The 10083-nt window shown below is 37.7% G+C and overlaps 1 protein-coding gene and 1 non-coding gene across 10 annotated transcripts in view; one reads left to right on the forward strand and one right to left on the reverse strand.

Moving 5' to 3' along the window:
* The window catches only part of RAD17 (RAD17 checkpoint clamp loader component), a 28663-nt gene extending 18761 nt beyond the window's left edge, over nt 1-9902 (forward strand). For 5 of the 9 annotated variants that reach the window (XM_036310785.1, XM_036310787.1, XM_036310789.1 and 2 more), the window contains 4 exons: nt 1310-1459; nt 4065-4185; nt 7221-7278; nt 9124-9902. In XM_036310785.1, the coding sequence (XP_036166678.1) occupies nt 1310-1459; nt 4065-4185; nt 7221-7278; nt 9124-9394 (600 nt within the window). In that variant the 3' untranslated portion in view covers nt 9395-9902. Of the gene's footprint in view, nt 1-1309; nt 1460-4064; nt 4186-7220; nt 7279-8335; nt 8461-9123 lie in introns of those variants that run through there. The other 4 variants (XR_004967777.1, XR_004967778.1, XR_004967779.1 and 1 more) reach the window with 4 other exon arrangements.
* LOC118657234 lies at nt 290-418 on the reverse strand. Its single transcript, XR_004967946.1, has one exon. It is a non-coding gene; the product is annotated as a small nucleolar RNA SNORA11 (small nucleolar RNA).
* Nucleotides 9903-10083: the final 181 nt, after the last annotated feature.

The raw sequence follows: 10083 nt of genomic DNA on the forward strand, positions 1-10083 counted from the left end.
AGAAGGAAAATAACTACTTTCTATACTTTCTGCTAGTTTTTTAATGGTTTCCTTTTTATAAATTGAAATTATTCACTATAAAATTTGTACTTTTTTCTTAACTTTTTAAAAACATATATCTTTATTGATTTCAGAGAGGAAGGGAGAGGGAAAGAAGACAGAAACATCAATGATGAGAAAGAACAATTGATTGGCTGCCCCCTGCATGCATGCCCCACATTGGGGATCGAACCTGCAACCTGGTTAACACTGTTTTTTGTTGTGTTGTTTTGTTTTTGTTGTTTTTTTAATGTAGAGGGCGTAATGTCACAGGAAGGCCACAGCATCCTGCCACCCGTGAGGAGTAAGCCCAAGTTGCTGTTGGATGTGTTATACACAGAGAAGCCATTCTTCGGGCGCTCTGCTCTCTCCACACCCAATTTTTGTTTTGTTTTTAAATATATTTTTATTGATTTCAGAGAAGAAGGGAGGAGAGAGAGATAGGAACATCAATGATGAGAGAGAATCATTGATCGGAGGCTGGGCCCACAACCCAGGCATGAGCCCCTGGTCAGAATCAAACCCAGGACCCTTTAGTCTGCAGGCCGACACTCTGTCCACTGTGCCAAACCGACCAGGGCAACACTGTTTTGATATGTTAATATTTCTCTGTGTTTTAAATGTTGAAATAGCATTAATAATTAAAACTAGGAAAGATAAAATAAAAACATTTTTTATATAGTGTATCATATTTAGAGTTTCATTATTCAGCAATTGTATTTGCTTAATTTTTTATACTTTTTTATTTTGAAATTTTCCAATCTATAGACAAACGGAAAGAATAGTACAATGAGTATCTGTGTACCTTTAACTGTTGCTTACCAGTTTTTCACATTTTGCTACATTTGCTTAATCTCTGTGTATTTACAGACTTATTTTAGCTGAATAATTGGAAAGTAATTGTAAACATCATGACACTTAGTACTTAAGCATCCATAATAACATTGCTCTGTTACAAACAAGCATACTAGCCTCCCACCTTAGAAAATTAACGTACTGTCCTTATTTTGATTTCCCCAGTTGTCTGAAAAATGTATTTAAAGTCGTTTTCCCCATTCTCATCCAAGATCCAATCAGAGTTTACACATAGCATTTGAGTGTTATTTCTTAGTTGGATTTGTCTTAAATAATCTTGTAGCATATTATTTTTAGGCCTGCAGTGATGTTGAAAAAGGCTAAATATGGTTAGTCCTTTTTTGGTGTCAGAAATACCATTAGTACTATTTTATAAATCTCATATTTTCTTTCTTTCACATCCTTTCTTTTTTAGACCCGCTCTTTACTCAGGGAATATAGTACGTCAATAGCTACAAGAGGTGTGATACATTCCAACAAAGCCCGAGGATTTGCTCATTGCCAAGGAGGAGGATCAAGTTTTCGGCCATTGCACAAACCCCAATGGTTTTTAATAAATAAAAAGGTAAAAAAAAAAAAAAAAAAAAGGAATTGTACACTTTCCATAGGTGAACTTTATGGCATGTGAATCACATGTCAATAAAGTTTTTGTTTGTGTTTTTTTTTGGTGGAGTAGATTCTCACCAGAGGATATTTTTTCCATTGCTTTTCAGAGTGGGAAGGATGGAGGGGGCGGGGGACATCAATGTGAGAGAAACATCAACTGGTTGCCTCCTGCATGTGCCCTGACGCAAGGCAGGGAGTGAACGTGCAACCCAAAGTATATGCTGTTAACTGGAAATTGAACCCGCAACCTGTTGGTGCATGGGTTGACTGACACACAACCGAGCCACACTGGCAAGGGCAAGTTGGGTTTCATGTTGTTTTAAAAAAGAAAAATATTTCATTCTTAGTAAGAAATAGTTGCTAGGCCCACAATTTTCATTAAACTATGACACAACATAAAAAACAAAAAAAAACAAAACAATTTTCTTAAGTGCTTAGTCATTTTTTTAGGGAAAAATCACTCAATTTGAAAGCCCGTACCTATTTTGTAAGTTGACTTATTGGAATCAAAGTATAATTATAATTATATTTTAGCGTTAATTGAAAATAAATCCTGGCTTTGCCTCTAACCACCTAGATAAATTATTTCACCTAACAACTAATAAGTATGTATACTTAGTTTACCCAGCTATAAAAGAAGAGGATTGAATTAAAGGTCAAAAAACATGTGGCCCACAAGTTGAATGTAACTCGAATAGATATTTTCAGTGAATCGCCCATCTTTAAAAATTAGTATAATAATTAAAATTTGGACATGGATTTCTGGCTTCAAAATTTCTAGAATCTCCTGGGGGGAAAGACAGGAAAAGTAAGGCAACACTGGCCCATTTTTAAAAATACATTTTTATTGATTTTTTAGAGAGAGGAAGGGAGAGGGATAATGAGAGAGAAACATTGATTGCATGTGCCATGACCAGGAATCGAACCAGGGACCTCTTAAATCATGAGTTGATGCTCAACCACTGACCCACACCAACCTTTTAAAATATATTTTTATTGATTTGAGAGAGGGGGAGAGAAAAAGAAACATCAGTTATGAGAGAATCATTCATTGGTTGCCTCCTGCACGCCCCACACTGGGGATCGAGCCCACAACTCGGGCATGTGCCCTGACTGGGGATCAAACCCAGAACCTCCTGGTTCATGGATTGATGCTCAATCACTGAGCCACGCCGAACCCACACTGGCCCATATGTTTACATGGCAGCAATCTGCTGAAACCAAATAGAATCTGTCCCTTGAAAATGTGAGTGGTAGGTACTACTGTCCCCAGCTGGTCCACTGCTTTGATTTATATTATGTGCATCTGAACCTGTGACCCCTGGACTAGGTCATCTCTAAGATGTCTTCTAGTTCTAAAATCATGGCTAAATATGAGCCTATAATTCATAGTCTAAGAAATTTCAACAGATTTCTTTGAAGAACTTTGACTTTTAAGCAATTTATAATCCCTTATTGACTTGCTTTGCTATTATAGCACATACTAATTTTGCATTATAGTTACATATGAATTATCTTTCCAAGACTGTAAGCTCCTTGAAAGCAAGATTGTGCTGCAATGTTAGGCTGATAAGGAAAGAAGCACAAACATTGCACCTGTGTTACCTGAAGAAAGTAAGTTCTGCCCTGGCAGGGTAGCTCAGTTGATTAGAGCATGGCCCCATACACCAAAAAGTCGCGGGTTCAATTCCCAGTCAGATCACATGCAGGGGGCAACCAATTAATGTTTCTCACATCAATGTTTCTCTTTCTCCCTCTTTCCTCTTTCTCTAAAATCAACCACAAACATCTCCTTGGGTAAGTATTTAAAAAAAAAAAAATGAAACAATGTCCTCGCATAATTTTGTGATGTATGTATGCTCATAAACTATTCTTTTTTAAAAAATATATTTTTATTGAGAGGTAGGGAGAGGAAGAAAGAGATAAAAACATCAGTGATGAGGGAAAATCATTGATCGGCTGCTTCCTACTGGGGATCAAGCCCGCAATCCGGGCATGTGCCCTGACCGGGAATCAAACCATGACCTTCTGATACATAGGTTGACGCCCAACCACCAAGCCAGGCCAACCGGGCTATAAACAATTCTTTTGATTTTTAAGTGTTTTTTTCATTCTACCTAAAGTATTTTTTTTAATCACTATTGCTTTCTTTTAAATGTATGTTTATTGATTTCAAAAAGGAAGGGAGAGGAAGAGAGAGATAGAAACATCAATGATGAGAAAGAATCATTGATCAGCTGCCTACTGGGGAATCAAGCCTGCAACCCAGACATGTGCCTGACTTGAGAATCTAACCTTGACCTCCTGGTTCATAGGTCAACACTCAACCACTGAACCATACTTGTCGGGCATAAAAAATTTTTATTGCTGTTATGTCAAATGTGAAATTGTTGTGTTGGTAAAATACTGTACTAGATAATGCTAGAATCATTTTAAACAACTCATTAGATAAACTGTTAAAAGTATATTTGTAGTATATAAGCCTACATATTTTGTGATATAATAAACTTAGTATGTCTAGGAATACTTTTTTCTTTCACCTTTTTTTTTTTTTTTTCATACAGTATCGGGAAAATTGCCTGGCAGCAAAAGCACTTTTTTCTGACTTCTGCTTACCAGCTTTATGCCTCCAAACTCAGCTGTTGCCATATCTTGCTTTGCTAACCATTCCAATGAGAAATCAAGGTAATAACATGGGTTTTTATTTTCCCCAAGAAGTAGTGTTTTATAACATTATCATTTTGTAGGTCAACTCATCCTGTATAATAAAAGGCTAATATGTAAATAGACTGAATGGCAGAACTTCCGGTCACTATGATGTGACTGACCACCGGGGGGCAGACGCTCCAACGAGTAGGTTAACTTGCTGCTGGGGTCCAGCTGATCGGGACTGGGCGAGACACCGGCCGAGACAGGCCAGACAAGCCCTGGAGCCCTTCCATGGTCCCTCCCCGACCCCAGTCGTGCACCGGTGGGGTCCCTTGGCCTGGCCTGTGCCCTCTCACAATCCAGGAGGACCCCTTGGGGGATGTCAGAGAGCCAGTTTTGGCCCAATCCCTGCAGGCCAGACCAAGGGACCCCACCAGTGCACGAATTCATGCACCAGGCCTCTAGTTGATATATAATACTGAGACTAAGTGTTTCCCCTTTATTTATTTTTTAATTATTTTTATTTTTAAATCTTTATTGTTGAGAATATTACAGATTTCTCCCCTACTTTCCCCCATTGCCCTCCTCCACTCATATCCCACCCCAATCCAGGCCTTCACTACCCTATTGTCTGTGTCCATGGGTTATGCATATATGCATATAAGTTCTTTGGTTAATCTCTACCCACCCACTCAACACTGCCTTCCCTCTGAGACTTTTTTTCTTAAATTTTTAATTGAATTAATTGGGGGTGATATTGGTAAATTAAATTATATAGGTTTCAGTTGTACAATTCTATAATACATCATCTATATATTGTATTGTGTGTTCACCACCCCAAGTCAAGTCTCTTTCCATCACCATTCATCTTCACTGTGCCCTTGTCTACATCCCCCCTCCCTTTGCTTATTTAACATGGTTTCCTTTTGTTCTTTGAACATATTTGTAATGGCTCTTTGAAGTTTTTTCTATTAAATTTAATTCTGGGCCCTCTCAATTTCAATTGCTTACCCGTTTTCCTGTATATGGGTCATACTTTCTTGTTTCTTTGCATAGTCTCAATGTTTTGTTAAATATTGGACTTGGACATTTTAGGTAATACATTGTAGCAAGTTCTGGATACTGGTTTCCCTCCATCTTCTGGGCTTGTTTTTATTGTTGTTGCTTATTTATTTGTTTACCGACTTGGCTAAACTATTTTAACGAAATCTTCTCAAAGAGCTCAGCCTTGGGCATGCCCACAGTCTCCTTGTGATGACAGTGGTTTTAGCAGGGCTCACTTTGATTTTATTTCTCTTTGCTTTATTTATTGGTTAAACTGTCTGCCTTGTATGGCATCAAACCAACCTATTACCCTCTACTAATTACTAGCTGATTGGTTTATCAGTTTCAACAGTGCCAGGGACAAATTATCCCAGTCTGATAGAATTAAATTGGGCAGGTGTAGACTTTGAGGTATGGTATCTCGTGGTTTGTTCTGACCCCAGGAGGGCTCTTCTTTCTTTCAGATGAAGTAGCTGGCTTATGTTTAACTTGTTGCTCTTAATTAAGAGGAGGCATTTATTTTAAGATGTCCCTTAAGCTTGAGCTTCCCCACACTCTTTTAAATAAAGACAGTTCCTTTGAGTAGAGCTTCAGAGTTCTCACTTCATATGGAATGCCATTTCCCCCTGGGCAAAACCCCTGACCACTTTCTGGTGGGTGTTCAACTGGAGGTAGTCTCTCATTGGCTTGGCTTAGCTTATCCAGGTTTGGACCCTCTGCCCTACGAATGGGCTGGGGCAAGGGCCATTGCAGTTTGAGGAGGAGGGAGTATTCACCTGCTTGCCATTGGAGTAGAGTTCCCATCCTGTGGATGGGGGCTGAGTGGAGAAAGGGAGCCCCAAACTCTTAGCTGACCACACTCACCAGGAGGGAGCCCTATGTTCCTGGCTGCACCCAGCTGGAGTGAAGTCTCCCTAAAGCTGAGGAAGAGAGGAAGCAGGTCTTAGTTCAAATGCTGCAGACTCTTGTAGTTTTCTGTTTTGTTGGCCACACCAGAACCACATAATTAGAGGGTTGGTGCTTTTTTTTTTTTTCCCCAGAGAAGAAGGGAGAGGGGGAGAGAAATAGAAACATCAATGATGAGAGAGAATCATTAATCAGCTGCCTCCTGCACACCCCACACTGTGGATTGAACTCGCAACCCGGGCATGTGCCCTGACCGGGAATCGAACTGTGACTTCCTGGTTCATAGGTTGACTCTCAACCACTGAGCTACGCCGGCTGGGCAGATTTTCTTGAGTAAATGTTTCCTCCTAACAAAATTTACCATCTTAAACCATTTTTAAGTATACAGTTCAGTAGTGTTAAGCATATTCACCTTATTGGGCAGCCAATCTCCAGAATTTGTCATCTTGCAAAATTGAAACTATACACATTAAACACTAACTTACCCCACCCTGCCAATACCACTTATCTTCTATCTATGAATTTAACTATTCTAGATACCTCACATAAGTGAAATCATACAATTTTTTTGTGGTTGGTTTATTTCATTTAGCAAGGTTCATTCATAACATAAATCAGAATTTTCTTTTTAAGGCTGAAGACTAGTAATAACTGTATATATATACCACATTTTGTTTACCCATTCATCTGGACACGTAAGTTGCTTCTGCCCTTTGGCTATTGTGAATAGTGCTACAATAAACAAGGGTATACAAATAACTTTTAAAAGATCCTACTTTTAGTTCTTTTGATGTATACCCAGAAGTGGAATTGTGAGATCATATAGTCATGCTATTTTTTAATTTTTTGAGGAACTGTCTTACCATTTTTCACATCAGCTACACCATTTTATACTCCCAGCAGCAGTGCAAAAGGATTCCAATTTCTCTACATTCTTGCCAAACCTTTTTGTGTTTGTTTTTTAAATATTAGTCATCTCATGGGGTATAAAATGGTATCTCATGGTTTTGATTTACATTCTCCTAAGGATTAATGACTTTGAGAATCTTTTCCTATGTTTATTGGCCATTTATATATCTTTGGAAGTGTCTATTTAAAGCTTTTTAAAATCTCTGTTTCAGCTCAGATTTCTTTTATCCAAGATATTGGAAGGCTTCCTCTGAATCGACACTTTGGAAGGTAAGCTGATGATTTTAATTTTCAAAGAACTGCTACTGAACTGTCCACTGAATATGATATCTATTTTTCCAGTATACAACCCATAAATGTTATCTGTAAAATCCAAGAAATACATTTTGGACCCAGTGATTAAAGACCATGATTGCATTGTAGGCCCATCATTTTATTACATATAAAAATGTATTTTCACCAGCTTACAGTGGAATATCAGACTAAATAGAATCATGGAATCACAAAGGCAGAGAATCTTTAAAATCATCTAGTTGAACAAATTTTGCATATCTGGAAACACCTTTTCAGCTTTCCTATCAAGAGATTTTCTTGCCTATATTTGAAGCCTGCAATGACCAAGCACTATCTTTTATTTACTTATCATAGAAAATCCAAACAATTGAGAAAATACAGATTCTTAGAGTGATAAGCCTATATCTGTACCATTCATTTTATTGCAAAATTGTTTCTGCACTAATATCAGTGATTAACACAATATTTATAGTTCATTTCTTCTTAGCTTATTTGTAAGGTCAGATTATACACTCAGGCATTTATTTATTCATTTTAATCCTCACCAGAGGATATGTTGTATTGATTTTAGAGAGGAAGGGAGAGGGAGAGGGAGAGGGATAGAGAGAAACAGAGAGAGACAGAGAGAGACAGACAGACAGACAGACAGAGGGAGAAAGAGAAACATCGATCTGTTGCCTCCCATACAACCCCATCTGTAGATTGAACCCTTAACCTTTTGGTATATGGGAAGACACTCCTAACCAACTGAGCCACCCAGCCAGGGCTACACTCAGGCATTTAAAAAGAATTAAAAAGAGTTAATCACTGTTATTGGTTCAAGTACTTTATCTGACTTTGTCAGTGCTACTTATTACAATGACTAGTACTGTTATCTTTCATTTATGATGACCACATTTAACATTATCTTTGATTCACATTGATAATGTTAAATATTAATATTTAGCTTAATATTTTAATAGCTGCAAAATTTCCTGTAATTCACCTGCACCTTATTTTTGTACCTTTAGCTTACTTCCTACTTTTATCACAGCGTTTCTTATAGCTAAATCATCATGCACATCAAATACTATTTACAGAGGATGAAATGAAATAGCTGAATCATCGAATATACATCTTTCTGTTTGCTCTATATTGCCAGATTGGTTCCAAGAACAGGTTGACAATTTTATGCCCTTTTACAGTGTATTAGCATGTTCTTTTCTCCTAACTCTTGCCACCACTGGGTCTTATTATTTTAAAAGGTCTTTGCCAGTTTAAAAGATGAGAAAAGTAGTTTGTTTTTTAAGGGAGGGACAGAAAAAGAGAGAGAGATTGATTTGTTGTTCCACTTACTTATGCATTCATTGGCTGCCTCTTGTATGTGCTCTGACCAGTGTTCAAAGCCGAAACATTGGTGTATTGGGATGACGCTCTAACCAACCGAGCTACGGGGTCAGGACTAACAACTTAATATTTTCATTTCCATTTTTAAAATTATAAATCAGGTTGAACACTTTAGTTACCATTGGCACTTTTTTTCTGTAAGTTGTTCTATGTTTTATGCCCATTTTCTATTTATCTTTTATTAGTTTGTAATAACTCTTTAGTAAAGAGATTATTCAACTCGTTTGTATTGTAAGTTGTAATGGTTTATTCACAATGTCATTTACCTTGTACTTTTGTTTATATTGTTAAATAAACTAAAGGGCCTGACTAAATAGTGAATAGAATGAAGGTAAATGAAAGCATCGGGAGAAGGTTTCATAATCTTCATACTCATGTGTAATTTAAAGGAATCTCCTTTGGTTATTATTAATGCCTGCATTATCAATCTGGTAGATTAAAAATGGAAGCGCTGACCGACAGGGAGCATGGACTGATGGACCCAGGAAGTGGAGATGAAGCCCAGTTTATCGGAGGACAAGCTTCAGAGGAAGCTGTGGAACAACCTACTCAAACCCGGGAACCTGAAACCTGCTCTCTGCCTTTGAGTCAGAATAGTGGGAATGAACTGCCTGCCAGCCAGCCTCAGCCCTTTTCAGCCCAGGGAGACATGGAAGAAGACGACGACGACATGAGAATAGAAGACTATGAGAGCGATGGAACATAGAAACCAGCCCACCAGTCACATTGCTACCTGACAGATTCACATTCGTTTTAGTCAGTGGTACTTGAACAGAGATATAATATATATTTCAAGTGAATTACAGTGTAAGTCTTCACTCTTGTAGTATTTCAGCACAAGAAACTGACTCTTCTCTCAAAGTAAATAGGAAAGCCTTCAAATATATCTTTTTTTCTCTAGTATTTATTTAATCTTGTGAGTGGTATTGGGAGAAGAGGCCAGTGTGTATGAAGTGTGTTTGAACATTATGCCAAGTATCTCAAAATGTGAAGGAATAATTCAGAATACAAAAAGTTTATGGGGTTGTAAATATGAATTATAAAACAGCTTAGTATGCAGTTATGAGTGTAAATAAACTTTGTGCCTTAATTACAGTTTCTCTATGGTCTCTTAACTTCTTGGATACCTTTTTAATATGTTGTACAATGGAATATTTTGGATACTTTTTGGAAAGTATTACATAATTTATATCAAAATTAAAGTGTTTAATGTCTTTCTGTTTCTCCTGTCTTAATATCTCCTAACGTGTACTGTCTGCGGTGTATCACTGGGCATAGGATATGAAACTCCTTCATCCAGAGTCGAACTTTTTTAAAAAATAGGGAAGACTGGCTGCCTTGCGCTGAGAACTCTCCGGAGGGTTAGTCACCCCTCACTACCAGCTGGGTCCTTAC

This window comes from Myotis myotis, unplaced genomic scaffold (assembly GCF_014108235.1).
Source record: "Myotis myotis isolate mMyoMyo1 unplaced genomic scaffold, mMyoMyo1.p scaffold_m19_p_5, whole genome shotgun sequence".
NCBI lineage: Eukaryota > Metazoa > Chordata > Mammalia > Chiroptera > Vespertilionidae > Myotis > Myotis myotis.